This window comes from Opisthocomus hoazin, chromosome 32 (genome assembly GCF_030867145.1).
Source record: "Opisthocomus hoazin isolate bOpiHoa1 chromosome 32, bOpiHoa1.hap1, whole genome shotgun sequence".
Taxonomy (NCBI): Eukaryota; Metazoa; Chordata; class Aves; order Opisthocomiformes; family Opisthocomidae; genus Opisthocomus; species Opisthocomus hoazin.
This window is the reverse complement of record NC_134445.1, coordinates 2,352,237-2,367,244: the sequence shown is the minus strand read 5'-3', so window position 1 is coordinate 2,367,244 and position 15,008 is coordinate 2,352,237. Positions and strand designations below refer to the sequence as shown.

Sequence of the window (15,008 nt, the reverse complement as noted above, 5' to 3'; positions counted from 1 at the left end):
CGTTACAGCCGATGCCTGTTAAAACTGATCCCGTTGCAGCCGATCCCGTTGCAGCTGATTCCGGTCACAGCCGATCCGGTTACAGCCGATCCCGTGGCAGCCGATCCGGTTACAGCCGATCCCGGTACAGCCGATCCCGGTACAGCCGCTCAGGCGCCAGCAGCCGGCGGGCGATGGTGCCCGTCCCCGAGCTCTCCCCCGAGGCCTCCCGGCTCCTCTTCTCGGCTGCGCTCTCCCTCGCTGCCGTCCTCCTCTTCCTCTCCTTCCTCCCCCTCGCCCCGAGGGGGGGGCGCCTGCCAGGTCAGTGCCGCTGGTACCAGTAAGGAGGACAGACTGGTACCAGTAAGGAGGACAGACCCGTACCCAAAGGGAATACAGACAGGAACCATTAAGGAGGGCAAACTGGTACCAGAAAAGGGGACACACTGGCACCAGTAAGGAGGACAGACGGGTACCAGTAGGGAGGGCAGACTGGTACCAGTAAACAAGACACACTGGCAGCAGCAAAGAGTACTGACTGGTACCAGTAAGGAGGACAGACCAGTAACCACAGGGAATAATGACTGTTACCAGCAGGGAATATAGACTGGAACCAGCAAGGACGGACTGGTACCAGTAAGGAATACAGACTGGAACCAGTAAGGAGGAGAGACTGGTACCAGCAAGGAAGAAAGACTGGAACTAGAAAGGAAGGCAGACAGATACCAGCAAGGAATACAGACTGGAACTAGCAAGGAGGGCAGACTGGAACCAGTAAGGAGGGCAAACAGACACCAGCAAGGAATACGGACTGGAACCAGTAAGGAGGGCAAACAGACACCAGCAAGGGAATACGGACTGGAACCAGTAAGCAGGGCAGACAGACACCAGTAAGGAGGGCAGACAGACACCAGCAAGGAATACAGACTGGAACCAGTAAGGAGGGCAGACACCAGCAGGGCACACGGACTGGCACCAGCGAGGAGGGGAGCCGGGCAGGCGCAGGGCTGGGCCCCCCCCCCCCCGTCCCCCCCCCGGGGCCGCCCCTCCCTCGGGGCCCAGGCGGGGCGGGGGGCGGCGGGCGCCAGTCTGCGGGTGCCAGCGGGACCGGGCGCACCTCGCCGCCCTCGTTTTGCCCAATTTCCCTCTTTTTCCAGCCAAGAAGATGGCGCAGAGGCCGCCGGGACAGGGCCACGCCGAGAGCCTGGGCGCCGGCAAAGCCATCGCCGTCCTCACCTCCGGCGGGGACGCCCAGGGTAAGGGACACCGCGGTGACCCCAAGGCCAGCGCCTGCGGGAGGGTCTCCCCGTTTTGGGGAGAAACCAGGCGGAAACGGGGCTCTGGCGGCCAGACCCTGCAGGCGGTCGCACGGCGGCTGCAGGGATCTCGGGGTTGCGGTTTTGGGGGTGACCCTGGGGGGACGGCGCGGTGCGAAAGCCACGGGGCAGAGCTGAGGGGAGTTTTGGGGTGCAGGGGGGGGGTCTGGGTGTACGTACCCCATGCCAAAATCGGGGGGGGGGTTACAGGGACGACGGCAGCGCTCCGGCACGAAGCCAGCGCCGGGGAAGCGCTGGGGTTGCCCAAAATAAGAGATTTGGTCCAAAGCTTGTCCAGCGCCCAGGTGGCCCCCGGGATGGGGGTACCCCAGGTTGGGGGGGCCCGTCCAGCCCGTGGGGGTCTCCGCTTGGCTCCCCCCCACCCCCCCCCCCCCGCCGCCATGCTTGTCACCCCGTGTCATGTGGCGCCGCTGCTAAATGTCAACGGGGCAAAAATAACCCGGGCAGCTGCGGGGCCAGACCCACGCCGGGGGGGGCTGGGGGGGCCGAGCCCGGCGCTGGGCGAGTCTGGGGGAGCCGATGGCGTTCGGGGGTCCCCCCCTGTCCCTGGGGGTCCCCCCGGGTGACGCTCTCCTCCTCCCACAGGCATGAACGCGGCCGTCCGTGCCGTGGTGCGCGTGGGCATCTACACCGGCGCCAAGGTCTACTTCGTGCACGAGGTCGGTGCTGACCCCCCCATCTTCCCAGCCCCCCCAGAACTTAGGGGGGGGGCATTGTTTCAACATTAGGTTGTGTCCCCCCACTTCCAGGGTTACCAGGGGCTGGTGGACGGCGGGGACAACATCAAGGAGGCCACGTGGGAGAGCGTCTCCATGATGCTGCAGCTGGTGAGCGGCGGCTGAGCCCGGCCAGCTCGGTGCACCGATGGCGGGGGGCACGCGGTGTAACCCTACGCCGCGGCGCTGGGGTCAAGCCTGAAAATAACCCGAAACCGGAGCCGGGATGGAGGGGTGGGAGGGATGGACAGACAGACACGGGGGTGCTGGGGGGGGGGGACCCAGCACCCACGGTGGGGGGGGTCCCGCAGGGGGGCACGGTCATCGGCAGCGCCCGCTGCCAGGATTTCCGGACGCGCGAGGGCCGCCTGAAAGCCGCCCGTAACCTGGTGAAACGCGGCATCACCAACCTCTGCGTCATCGGCGGCGACGGCAGCCTCACCGGCGCCGACACCTTCCGGGCCGAGTGGAGCAGCCTCCTGGCCGAGCTGGTGAAAGTGGGTACGTGCGTGTGCCCCCCCCCCGCCACGGGACCCCCCAAACTTCACCTGTGGGGTAAAAAGGTGCCAAAATCAGGGGGGTCTGCACCAAAATCAGGGGGGCCGTAGACAAAACAGTGGGGTTTTTCCCCACACTGGGGGTTTGCGGCGGTGCTTGGCCCCGTGGGGATGTTTTGGGGGGAACACGGAGGGAAAAGGGGGTGTCACACCCCGTGGCAGGGGGGATCACGGCGGAGGAGGCGAAGAAGTCGAGTCACCTGAACATCGTGGGCATGGTGGGCTCCATCGACAACGACTTCTGCGGCACCGACATGACCATCGGCACCGACTCGGCGCTGCACCGCATCATGGAGATCGTGGACGCCATCACCACCACGGCCCAGAGGTGACGGGGACCCCCCCCATGCCCCCCACACCGGGGGGGACCCGGGTGTCCGCACCCCACCCCGGCTTGCCGTGGGGTGAAACCCGTGTCTCCCGCAGCCACCAGCGCACCTTCGTGCTGGAAGTGATGGGTCGCCACTGCGGGTACGTCCCCGTGCTGCCACCCGCAGCCGCTCCCCACAAAGAAAATGGGGTAAAAAAAAAACCCTAAATGGCCAATTTTCACCCGTCCCAGCTACCTGGCGCTCATCACTGCCCTGGCCTGCGGCGCCGACTGGGTCTTCATCCCTGAGTCCCCTCCCGAGGACGACTGGGAAGATCATTTGTGCCGGAGGCTGACGGAGGTAGGACAGGCTCCAGCGGGCGCCTCGGCCCCGGCCCCCTGCCCATCGTCACCCCCCGGCTGCCCCCCCAGACCCGCGTGGGCGGCTCGAGGCTGAACATCATCATCGTGGCCGAGGGTGCCATCGACAAGCACGGCAAGGCCATCACCTCCGACGACATCAAATCCGTGAGCGGGGAGGCGGGGGGGAAGCCTTTTCTTTTTTCCCAACCCCTTCCCGGCGCGGCTGCGGGGCCGGATCCAGGTGTGTCCCTGTCTTGCAGCTGGTGGTGAAGCGTTTGGGCTACGACACCCGCGTCACCATCCTGGGCCACGTCCAGCGCGGCGGGACGCCCTCCGCCTTCGACCGCATCCTGGTAGGCAGCTCCCTCCCTCCCAGCCCGCCCGCGGGGAGAGGGGCTCCGGGGGGGGTAACGTGCCCGGTCCTGGCCCCGCAGGGCAGCCGGATGGGTGTTGAAGCAGTCATGGCTCTGCTGGAGGGGACCCCCGACACCCCGGCCTGCGTCGTCAGCCTCTCGGGCAACCAAGCCGTGCGCCTGCCCCTGATGGAGTGCGTCCAGGTGGTGAGTGGGGGGGACGGGACCCCCGGGCTCCCCACGGACGGGTGCGACGCGAAGTCACGCGGCGTGATGCAAGCGCGGCCGGCTGCGATGCAAGCCCACACGGCGCAACGCAAGCGCAGCCGGTGCAGCGTGAACGCATCGAGTGTGCGGTGCAAACCCGGCCGGCGCGGTGCAAACGCAGCCGGGTGCGGTGCAAACCCCCGCGGCGCTCTGCAAACCCGGCCGGCGCGGTGCAAACCCATCAGCCAGCGCGGTGCAAACCCATCCCACGCAACGCAGAGCCACGCGGAGCCACGCAAACCCATCCAATGCGTCGCAAACCCGGCCGGCACGGTGCAAACCCATCAGCCAGCGCGGTGCAAACCCACCCCACGCAACGCAGAGCCACGCGGCGCGGTGCAAACCCCGGCCAAAGCGGTGCAAACCCGGCCGGAGTGGTTGCAAACCCATCCCATGCAACGCAGAGCCACACAAACCCATCCAGTGCATCGCAAACCCATCCAATGCGATGCAAACCCAGCCGGCGTGGCACAAACCCATCAGCCGGCGCGGTGCAAACTCACCCCATGCATCACAAACCCACCCCATGCAACGCAGAGCCACGTGGAGCCATGCAAACCCACCCCATGCATCGCAAACCCACCAGCCGGCGCGGTGCAAACCCACCCCATGCATTGCAAACCCACCCCACGCAACGCAGAGCCACGCGGCGCGGTGCAAACCCAGCCGGCGCGGTGCAAACCCAGCCGGCGCGGTGCTAACCCAGCCGGCGCGGTGCAAAGTCACGCGGCGTGACACAAACCCACCCAACTTCGCGATCCCCCCGCCCTATCTTTGCTCCCTGCAGACCAAGGACGTGACGACGGCGATGAACGAGGGACGCTTCGACGAAGCCCTGAAGCTGCGGGGCCGGTGAGCGTCCGCGCGCCGTCCCCGGCGGGGACCCGGGGCTCCGGCCACCCCCCAGGGCTCCGGCCACCCCCGGGGCTCCCACACCCGCCTTCCCCCCCCTTCACAGGAGTTTCCAGAACAACTGGAACGTGTACAAGCTGCTGGCACACATCCGCCCACCCTCCACCAAGGTAGGGCAGCGGGGAGGGGGTGACGGGGACCCCCCCGAAGCCCACAACCCCCCAACGCCGGCTGCCCTGTCCCCGCAGAGCGGTTACACGCTGGCCGTGCTCAACGTGGGCGCCCCGGCCGCCGGCATGAACGCGGCCGTCCGGTCGACCGTGCGCATCGGCCTCATCCACGGGCACCGGATGCTGGCGGTGCACGACGGCTTTGAAGGGCTGGCCTACGGGAAGGTGGGAACCCCGGGGAAAACGGGGTGCACGGGGTGGGGAACGGCCCCGAAAAGCAGCAGCCACGGCCCCAGAAGGAAGGGGGATCCCCCGGGATGGGGACGCTCGAGCCCCGTCCTCACCCCAGCCCTGCCGTGGCTCATCCCGCCGCCATCCCCCAGCTGGGGGTACCGGGTTACCCCAGTATCGCTCCACCATGGCGGCAGCGAGGCCGCTGCACCCCAAAATCCTTCTCCCATCCCCAACTTGGTGCTTTCCCCCCCAGGTGGAAGATATCAGCTGGGAGAGGGTCGGCAGCTGGACGGGGCTGGGGGGCTCCAAACTGGGGACAAAGAGGTAAATGCTCCCCCGGGGGAATCCGGGGGGGTCCCCAGATAGGGGCCCCCACCCCAGGCGGGCTCAGCCAGGGCGGTTTCACCCCCCCAGGACCCTGCCCAAGAAATACTTTGAGGAAATCAGCGCCAACATCAGCAACTTTGGCATCCACGGGCTGATCATCATCGGCGGCTTCGAGGTGAGCGGGGAAGCGGCGGTGGCAGGGAGCGGGCAGCTGCCGGCACCGCGCCCGCACCGACACCCCGCGCCCGCTGCCCGCAGGCCTTCACGGGCAGCCTGGAGCTGATGGAGGGGAGGGCCAAGTACGAGGAGCTCTGCATCCCACTCTGCATCATCCCCGCCACCGTCTCCAACAACGTCCCCGGCTCCGACTTCAGCATCGGCGCCGACACCGCGCTCAACACCATCACCACGGTGCGGCCCCGCTCCCCCGTTTAATGACAACACCACCCGTTCACTTAAATCCCTTTTTTTCACCCCAATTCTCCCCCCCCCTGCAGACCTGCGACCGCATCAAGCAGTCAGCGGCTGGGACCAAGCGCCGCGTCTTCATCATCGAGACCATGGGCGGCTTCTGCGGCTACTTGGCCACCATGGCGGGGCTGGCAGCCGGCGCCGACGCCGCCTACATCTACGAGGACCCCTTCAACATCCGCGACCTGCAGGTTGGGGACAACCCCCACCCCATGTCCCCCCCACTCCGGGCATCACCGCAGCCCCAGGGCAGCGGGGGACGCATTTATTTCCGCTCCCGAGCCCCCCAACGCCCATTTCGTGCTCCACGTAGGTCAACGTGGAGCATTTAACGGAGAAGATGAAGACGACGGTGAAGAGGGGGCTGGTGCTCAGGTACGACCCCGGGGTGGGATCAGATTGGGGGGGGCGGCTGAGACCTGCCACGCTCGTGCCACCCCCCAACCCCGAGCCCATCTCCCTCGCCCGGCGCAGGAACGAGCGGTGCAACGAGAACTACACCACCGACTTCATCTACAACCTCTACTCGGAGGAAGGGAAGGGCATCTTCGACTGCCGGAAAAACGTGCTGGGCCACATGCAGCAGGTACAGCCCCCCCCCGGGCAGCGGGAACACGGCCCCCCAGGGGAGGGGCTGGGGGACCCTCACCCAGGGCTTTACCCCCACCTTCATTCACCCGGCGGCTTTCCCGGTGCAGGGCGGCACCCCGACCCCCTTCGACAGGAACTTTGGCACCAAAATGGGCGCCAAGGCGGTGGCCTGGATCACCGGGAAGATCAAGGAGTGCTCGCGGCACGGTGGGTGCTGCACTGGGGGGCTGGGGGGTCCCTGCCTTGTTTCCAAAGCCCCCTACCCTTCCCCCGGCCGGGGAGAGGGCAGCTAAAAGCAAAGCCCCATCTCTTTCCCAACGTCCACGTGTGCTCCGACACCATACGAAGGGCTGGTCGGCAGATTTCGGGGGGTGCTTCAGGGGTGCTCTCCCCTCCTGGAGGGTCCGGGACGCTGAGCCCCCTCCCCACCTCCCCTCGCAGGTCGGATCTTCGCCAACACGGACGACTCGGCTTGTCTGCTGGGCATGCGCAAGCGCAGCCTCGTCTTCCAGCCCATCACCGAGCTCAAGCAGCAGACAGACTTCGAGTAGGTGGCCCCCTTCCCCCCCTCCCCACCTCAGAGACCGTGCCCCCACCCCAGGAAGGACAAACAGGGGCTGGGAACGCTCCCCTGGGTGACGCAGCGCCGTTTCCATCCGGGACCACCACCCCGCTCGCTCTCTCCCGCCCAGGCACCGCATCCCCAAGGAGCAGTGGTGGCTGAAGCTTCGCCCCATCCTCAAAATCCTGGCCAAGTACAACATCGAGCTGGACACCTCGGAGAAAGCCCACCTGGAGCACGTCACGCGCAAGAGGATCTCGCTCGAGTCCAACATCTAAGAGGCTTCCCCCACCCCAGAGCGTGTCCCCGTGTCGTAGCTCGCAGCCCCGGGAAGCCGGGCAGCACCTCCACGCCCCGAGGGCACCCGCTGCCTCGGCAAAAGAGCGCTTTTCCCGAAGTGGAGGGTTTCCTCGGGGTAAATTTTGGATTGGTTTAGGTATTTTATGGGCTTTCTAAACAGAAAAGCAGTTCCCCAAGTGTTGCAGCGGGACGTCGCGATAAGCTGAGAGCAAGCGGTCCGGGTAGAGTCCCTAGGGCCTCACTTTAGCGTTAAAAACTCAGAATTACGATGCTTCAATAAACTCGCCACTCGCTCGTGGTGGCAAAAACAAAACTGTGCTCCAACCCTCCGGCGCTGCCCCCCGGGAAGGCGAGCACGGCTCCCACAGCCCCACGCGCACCCGTGGTCCCGACGGCTTCATTCCCCGGCACAACAGGGAGGAATAAAATAAATCTAACCCGATTTGCCTCCCCCAAGTTTCTCCTGTAACGCAATTATCAGTTTCCCTGCCTGCCTTCACTTTCGAAAGCATGACGTGGCTCCTGGGAGCCCTGGGAAGAGCACACGGAGGATGCTGCAGCTCGGGGCGCCCTCGGGATCCCCAAAACCCCCACCCAAGGGCGGAGGTGCGGGTGCGCAGGGCGGGCTGGGAGCAGGGAGGGGCATCGGCGCGGGCAGGCTGCGCTCGGAGGCAAAACTCCCGCAGAACCCCTCAGCGCGAGGGGTCTAATGCGGGGTCACCATGGCCGGAGCGACGTCCCGGGTCCGAGGTGCGACAGGGACTGTGCGCGGCGCCGGGAACAAGCACGGGAACGCAACCACCGCCAGCCGTGCCGAACAGCGAGCGGGCGCTGCCCACGGGGGGTCTGCCCGGAGCCCCGTCGCCAGCGCGTCCTCACCCCTCTGCCCAAAATCTGGATGTACACACAGAGAAATGAACTCAGCACCGGAACAGCAAGGTGACAGCGCAAAACTGAAGCTAAGGAAGAGCTGGGGTGGGTCGTCGCGTGGCAGAGGGGAGGGAAAGCTCTGCTCCGGGGCACGGAGCATCCGGCGCTCGGTGCGGAGCCGCTCCGGAGAGGGAGGGAAATGGAATTACAGCCCCGCAAACTCAGCTTTGGAGGTGCTCTTGTCCCCTTCCACAGCACGGACGCATCTCAAAAATCACAGATCGGCGGGGAAAAGCACACCGCCGTGCGTTGAGGGATGGCCCCGGTCTGCCCGAAGCAGCGGGAGCTGCGGGCACGCGAGCTCTGCCCCGTCGGTGGGGTGCTGTGCCGGGGTGGCCGTGGCTGCGTGCGGGTGTCAGCGCCGAGCGAAGGGACACACCAGCTCGTGACGTGCGCCGAGGGTGGGCTTTCACACCGGCCATCCAGCCAACACATCCCACGGGACGGATTTTCTGCCTCAGGTCCTCCACAGCAGGAGGGTTTCCCCATTCCCCCCCCCCCAACCTGGAAAGCTTTCCTTTCCCCCAGGTCTGCCCCAACGCAAAGAAAAAAGGGAAAACCACCCCAGGTTAAACCAACAGCTGGGAAGCCAGGATATAATTTGCCGTTAAAGGGAGCTCGTTCATCTCCCGAGGCCGAAAGGGAGGGGGGAGCGCGTGGGGGGAGCGGCCGAGCAGGCACTGTGGGCAGAGAGACTGCACGGGGCCGTCTGCGAGCGGCACCGGTGGATCCCCACGCCCTGTGCCGGCTCGGGCAGGAGAGCAGAGCAGGGAGAAAACCGAGATGGCGACCGGGGAGGGGAATCCAGCACCCGCGAGGCCCCAACCAAGCGGTCAACCTCATTCCTGGCGCTGCCACGAGGAAGCGGCGACGAAGGGAGCCGAACGCCAGCAGGGAAGAGCCCCAGCGCCGCGTCGTTGGCTTAGCTGAGGAGCAGCACGTACTCCTTCAGGCAGGTGGGCAAGGGCAGCTGCTTCACCGCCTCCGGCAGGAACCGCACGCCCAGGCTGCGGCGCACGGCGTAACGCGACAGCGTCTGTAGGGTACCGGGGGCCGAGCAGAGCAGGGTGAGCTTTTCGCAGAGCTGCTGATCCCTGGTCACCTCCCAGGGCATGCTGCCGTTTTTTCTCAGCTCAAAATGTCCGATAGCTCGGTGGAGAAGGTCGAAGCAGGAATCCTCGCGCTCCGTACCCAAGCCCCGAACCAGCAACGCCACCAACCGCGAGATGGGGGTCTGCCCTTTCAAATTCACCACGCGGACCTCCGCCCCGAAGTCGAGCAGGATGCTGACGCTCTCCAGGTTCCCCTTCATGGCCGCCCAGCTGAGCGGCGTGTCGTTGTTGTAATCGCGGGCGTTCACCCAGGCGCCGTTCTCCAGAAGCGACCGCACGCACTCGGCGTTGTTCTTGAAGGCGGCCCAGTGGAGCGGGGTGTCCTTGTTGCCGTCCAGGGCGTTGGGGTTGGCCCCGTACTCCAGGAGGATTTCCACGCAGGTTTCGTCCTTTTCCGCCGCGTAGTGAAGGGCTGTTCGGTTGTAGCCATCCAGGGCGTTGACCTGCAGGAGGGGAGGGAGGAGAAAGGATTTGGGGGTCACTGAGGCACCCCAGAATCACAGAATGGTCAGGGTTGGAAGGGACGTCTGGGGGTCCCCCAGCCCAACCCCCTGCCCAAGCAGGGTCACCCAGAGCAGGGGGCACAGCACCGCGGCCAGGTGGGTCTGGAATATCTCCAGAGAAGGAGACTCCACAGCCTCCCTGGGCAGCCTGGGCCAGGGCTCCGGCACCCTCAGAGGAAGAAGTTCTTCCTCGGGTTCAGCTGGAGCTTCCTCTGCTCCAGTTTGTGCCCGTTGCCCCTTGCCCTGTCGCTGGGCACCACTGGAAAGAGTCTGGCCGTGTCCTCCTGACACCCACCCTGCAGAGATTTAGAGGCATTTCGAAGGTCCCCTCGCAGCCTTCTCTTCTCCAGGCTGAACAAGCCCAGCTCCCTCAGCCTCTCCTCGTAGCAGAGAAGCTCCAGTCCCTCCTCATCCTCAGAGCCCTGTGCTGGACTCTCTCCAGCAGCTCCTCATCTTTCTTGAGCTGAGGAGCCCAGCACTGGACACAGCACTGCAGATGGGGCCTCAGCAGGGCAGAGCAGAGGGGGAGGAGAACCTCCCTTGCCCTGCTGCCCACACCCCAGGATCCCACTGGCCTTCTGGGCAGCCAGGGCACGCTGCTGGCTCATGGTTAACCTGTCGTCCACCAAGTTCCCGCCGGCATCAGGGGAAGCTTCCCCGGCGCTGTGTGAAACCGCTTCCACGTCCCATAATTAGCGGATGGGCCGGGAGCGAGGGGTACAACCTGCCAGCGGCCAGAAGGAAGTGCCCAAAATCAGGCAACACACAGCTTTCAATGCTTCCTCCAGGCTCCCGCTGCAAAGCCACCCTCGCTCCTCAGACGGGTGGCACCCCGAGATCTCGAGCACAAACATTTCACCCGTGACTGCGGCGAGAAACCTTCACCTGGCTTCATTCTGCCCTGCGAGGGGGCACAAAACCGGCACCGCTTAAACCACCGGCTCAGACCTTGGCTGTTTACCAGCACCCGCGGCCGCCTCCTCGCTTCCCGGCCCCATTTCAAAGGGACCTTTGCGCTTTTGAACGTGGTTTTTCTTCTTTAAAAGCCTTTACCTCCGCTCCCTTCTGCAGCAGCAGCTCGACGCAGTCGGCGTCAGCCACCCATGCAGGGCGCAGTGCAGCGGTTTCAGGGTGCCGTGTGTGCAGTTCACATCCGCGCCTGCGAGAAGACAGGAAACCGCAGCCGGGATTAGCAAACCCAGCCGTTCTTGGCCGTTTTCCACCCCCAAGCCAGCAGCTGACACGCCTCCATTTGCATCGTTAGAAGAGGTTTATTAACAGATCTCCGACACGATGCGCCCACACAAGCCCTGGGGTTTGTTTTGAGGCCAGACACTGCGGTCGCACAGAGCTCCCCGCGGGGCAGAAGCGCTCAGCAGCGCGTGTCCCTGCTCTCAGCCGTGATTTTAATTAATTTATCGTCACTAAACGATGCCTGAAGATACCCGGGTGCCATGGAGGTCTGGTATAACCCCTGCAGCCACTCGCTGCCCGCATGCCGGCTCTCTTCGCTGCCCGCATGCCGGCTCTCTGCTCCGGCAGGATCGCGAGGAATGGCTGTCGGGAGGCCGGCAGCGGGCCCAGCGCGGGGGTTTGGGAAGGTCAACGGCGCGCTTTGCCCCCTGCTGAACAAACCGGCAGCCGTTCAAAAGCCACCAGCAAGGCTCTGGCACGGCCTGAGCTGTCCTGGGAGCATCCCCCGGGGTGGCGACGCAGCCCCGGGATGAATGCGGGGGTTCCTCGGCTTGGGAAGGGCGTCTCCCTCGCACCCCTGAAACAGCTCCCCAGCTGCCCAGATCCTTCAGGCTTAGCCAGGGCTCCCGCTGCCCTGCGAGCGACCCGGGCTGAGGCGAAGCTCCCAGAGCACCCTCCGCGCGTGGGGCCACGGGTGGAAGTGGGGGGGAAGGGGCAGGGGGACTGAGGAAGGGGGGGGCTGAGGAATGGCCAGGGGCAATGGGGCTGGGGCATGGGGGCAGGGGAAAGGGCACAGGGGGGCTGAGGAAGGGGCAGGGGCGATGGGGAATGAGCAAGGGGGCTGGGGCAGTGATACAAGGGGGGCTGGGAAGGGGCCACGGGCGGGCCCAGCCGCCAGCACCTCGCCCGGGAGGGGGTGTCCAGCAGCGGGGAGCGATGCGCCCTGCCCGACCCGGCCCTCCAGCCGCGAAACCGGGCGGGGGGCGGGGGAACCCCTGGGCCCCCTCCCCTGCCGACCCCCGTCTCCTCCGCGCCGGGCCGGGCGGGCCCCCGGGCCGCTCACCCTGCCGATCAGATCCTCCACGTTGTCCCGCGGGAAGGAGCGGATGGCGGCGATGGTGCGGATGAGCCGCTCCGACAGCGAGTACTTGCTCTGGATGCCCTGCATGATGTACCACATAGTGCGGGCCGGCCGGCCGCCGCATGCCCCGCCAAGCCGCCGCGCCCAGGCCCCGCCGCTGCGCAGGGGAGGGGCGGGAAGGGCTGCCCGAGCCGCACCGAGCGCGGCGGGGAGGAGCGGAGGGGCCCGGGGGGGGGCCCGGGGATCTGCGCGGCCTCGGCGCCGCCGCTCCAGGCCCAGCGGGAGGCGGAAGCCGCCTCCAGCCGGAAGTGACGACGTTGCGCAGCAGCGCATGCGCGGCCACAGGCTGCGCGCACCTCTCCGCCAATCCGACCGGTGGAGTCCCTCGAGGCTCCGCCTCCTCCCAGTTTTTCCTCCCCCGCCTTCCGAGGTCCCGCCCCTCCTCTTTGCGCTCCTCCATTCGCCAGCCGCTCCCGCCCGCAAGCCCCGCCCCTCCCGGGCTCTCCACCAATCCGCCCTGCGCACCCGCTGGGTTCCGGTGGCCCTACCTGAGCGCTGAGGGGGGGGAAAACCCTGGGGTCGCCATGGCAACGGGGCCTGAGCCCGTGGGGGGACACTGCACGGGGTGACACCGGGGTGTCTGTGGGGTGACAGCGGGTGTCCCTGCACTGGATGACACTGGGTGACCCCGTGAGGGTGACACCGGGGTGTGCCTGCACTGGGTGACCCGTGAGGGTGACACTGGGTGTCCCTGCACTGGGTGACCCCATGAGGGTGACACTGGGTGTCCCTGCACCGGGTGACAGCAGGTGACCCTGTGAGGGGTGACACCGGGGTGTCCCTGCACTGAGTGACCCGTGAGGGTGACACTGGGTGTCCCTGCACCGGGTGACAACGGGTGACTCTGTGAGGGTGACACCAGGGTGCCACCATGCTGGGTGACACTGGGGCCTCACCGAGGGGACGGCGTTGGGGTGCTTGTCCAGCTGCTGGGGACAGCCGGGCAGCGGCTGAGCTGGGGACAGGTCTGCGCCTGGGTGCGATGGCCCCTTGGCAGGGTGACAGCCAGGCTTGGGGGTGACCCAGCACCCCAGCACGGTGACAACTAGGGGATCACCCAACACCCTGACAGGTGACAGCCAGGCATGGGGGGTGACCCAGCACCCTGACACAGTGATGGCAGGGCCTGGGGGTGACCCAGCACCCTGACGGGTGACACCTGGGCTTGGGGGATCACCCAGCACCCTGGTGGGTGACAGCCCGGTCGGGTGACACTGGCCCTCGCACCCCAAACCCATCCCCTGGGGACACCCCGCCCCCCCCCCCCCGAGCTGCCTGTGCCCTGGCACCGACCCCCCCGCAGCCACCCCCAGTCCAAACCAGTGACTCCCAGTCCCCAGCCAACAGCCCCTCGCTCGGGGCGGGAGGGGTCAGAGCCCCGGAGCTGGGGGTGGGGCAGTTGGGGGTCCCTCCTCTCCCCCCCCCCCCCGGCGGCTTCATCCAGCTGCGAACATCTGGGGGGGGGCTTAGGGGACCCCCGCCCCCCCCAGCTGCCACCCCCCCACAGAAGGGCCCCGACCCCCCCCAAATCCGGACACACCGGTTGGGGGGGTCACACCCCGGACACCCCCCCCCCCCCCCCGCCGTCCCGCCTCCCCGGGGGGGGGCTCCGTGCTGCGGGGGCGGGCGGCTGGACCCCCCCCCAATCCCCCCCAGCTCCCGGCCGTGCGGGAGGGGCCCGGGGCGGCCATGCGGGAGGCCCTTCCGCCGCCCCCCCCCGCTCCGCTCCCGCGCCCGCGCCCGCGCCGCCGCCCCCCCCGCAGCGGTGAGTCGGGGCCGGGCCCCCCCCTCCCGGGCACACACCCTCCCCCCCCCGCCTCTTTCCCCCTTCCGGTGCCCCCCGAGATGGCGGCGATGCTCGAGGGGGGGGTGGGGCGCGGGCAGCGTAGCCCCCCCCCCCTCCGCCCCCCAAGCTTGGGGGGGCCCCTCCGTGAGGGGAGGGGGGGTATGCGGGGGGTGCGGTTGGGATGGGGAGGGGGAGGCTTCGAGCCCCAACCCATGGCCTTGCTGCCCCCCCCTCCAGCATCAGGAGAGGAAACTGAGGCACGGGGGGTGCTGGACCCCCCTTGGGGTGCCCCCTCCTCACCCCATCTCCTTGCCTGCCCCCCCTCCCCCCCCCCCCCCGGGCAGGGCCCCCCCGCCTGAGCGCGCTGGGATGGCGGCGATGGAGCCGGAGGGGCAGCCGCCCGCCCGGGACCCCCGGGACCCCCAGGACGCCGAGGGGCCCTCCGCAGGTGAGCCCCCCCCCGCAGCGGCCCCCCGGGGGTGTCCCCACGCGGGGTGTCCCTTTTGGGGGTCCCCCATGGACCTGCCCCCACCCAGTGATGCGGGGGGTCCCCCGGCCCCGCGGCGTGGGGATCCCCCAGTCCTGGGGGGGACCCCCGTCCCGGAGGGGGTGGGTGGCCCCTTCCCATGGTGTGGGGCTACCCCGATCCCAGGGTTTGGGGGGGCCCCAGGGATGTGGGGGTGTTCCGTTCCCATGGCAGGGGGGTACCCCGATCCTGGGGTGCAGAGATGTCCCAATCCCTGAGGGAGGATGAGGAAGGGGCAGGGGGGATGAGGAGGGGCCAGGGGGGATGAGGAAGGGGCAGGGAGGACGAGGAAGGGGCAGGAGGATGAGGAAGGGGCAGAGGGGCTGGGGAAGAGGCAGGGAGGATGAGGAAGGGGCAGGGAGGATGAGGAAGGGGCGGGAGGATGAGGAAGGGGCGGGAGGATGAGGAAGGGGCAGGAAGACGAGGA

General features: G+C 67.4%; 2 protein-coding genes across 2 annotated transcripts; one reads left to right on the top strand and one right to left on the bottom strand.

The window, feature by feature from the left end:
• The first annotated feature begins 184 nt into the window (after window positions 1-184).
• PFKM (phosphofructokinase, muscle) lies at window positions 185-7,456 on the top strand. Its single transcript, XM_075445657.1, has 23 exons — window positions 185-300; window positions 1,137-1,235; window positions 1,902-1,975; window positions 2,066-2,143; window positions 2,344-2,533; window positions 2,752-2,917; window positions 3,016-3,060; window positions 3,152-3,260; window positions 3,332-3,427; window positions 3,523-3,615; window positions 3,697-3,822; window positions 4,670-4,734; window positions 4,841-4,904; window positions 4,983-5,129; window positions 5,392-5,462; window positions 5,553-5,640; window positions 5,724-5,876; window positions 5,963-6,127; window positions 6,250-6,311; window positions 6,411-6,522; window positions 6,635-6,734; window positions 6,969-7,074; window positions 7,220-7,456. Exons 2-23 carry the CDS (start codon window positions 1,145-1,147, stop codon window positions 7,365-7,367), a joined length of 2,349 nt encoding a protein of 782 aa, XP_075301772.1. The 5' UTR covers window positions 185-300; window positions 1,137-1,144; the 3' UTR covers window positions 7,368-7,456.
• A 1,432-nt stretch (window positions 7,457-8,888) lies between these two features.
• Window positions 8,889-12,467, bottom strand: ASB8 (ankyrin repeat and SOCS box containing 8). The gene is given in 4 exon segments (XM_075445683.1): window positions 8,889-9,874; window positions 10,988-11,041; window positions 11,044-11,094; window positions 12,192-12,467. Coding segments are annotated over 4 exon segments (855 nt in total). The 5' UTR covers window positions 12,309-12,467; the 3' UTR covers window positions 8,889-9,241.
• Window positions 12,468-15,008: the final 2,541 nt, after the last annotated feature.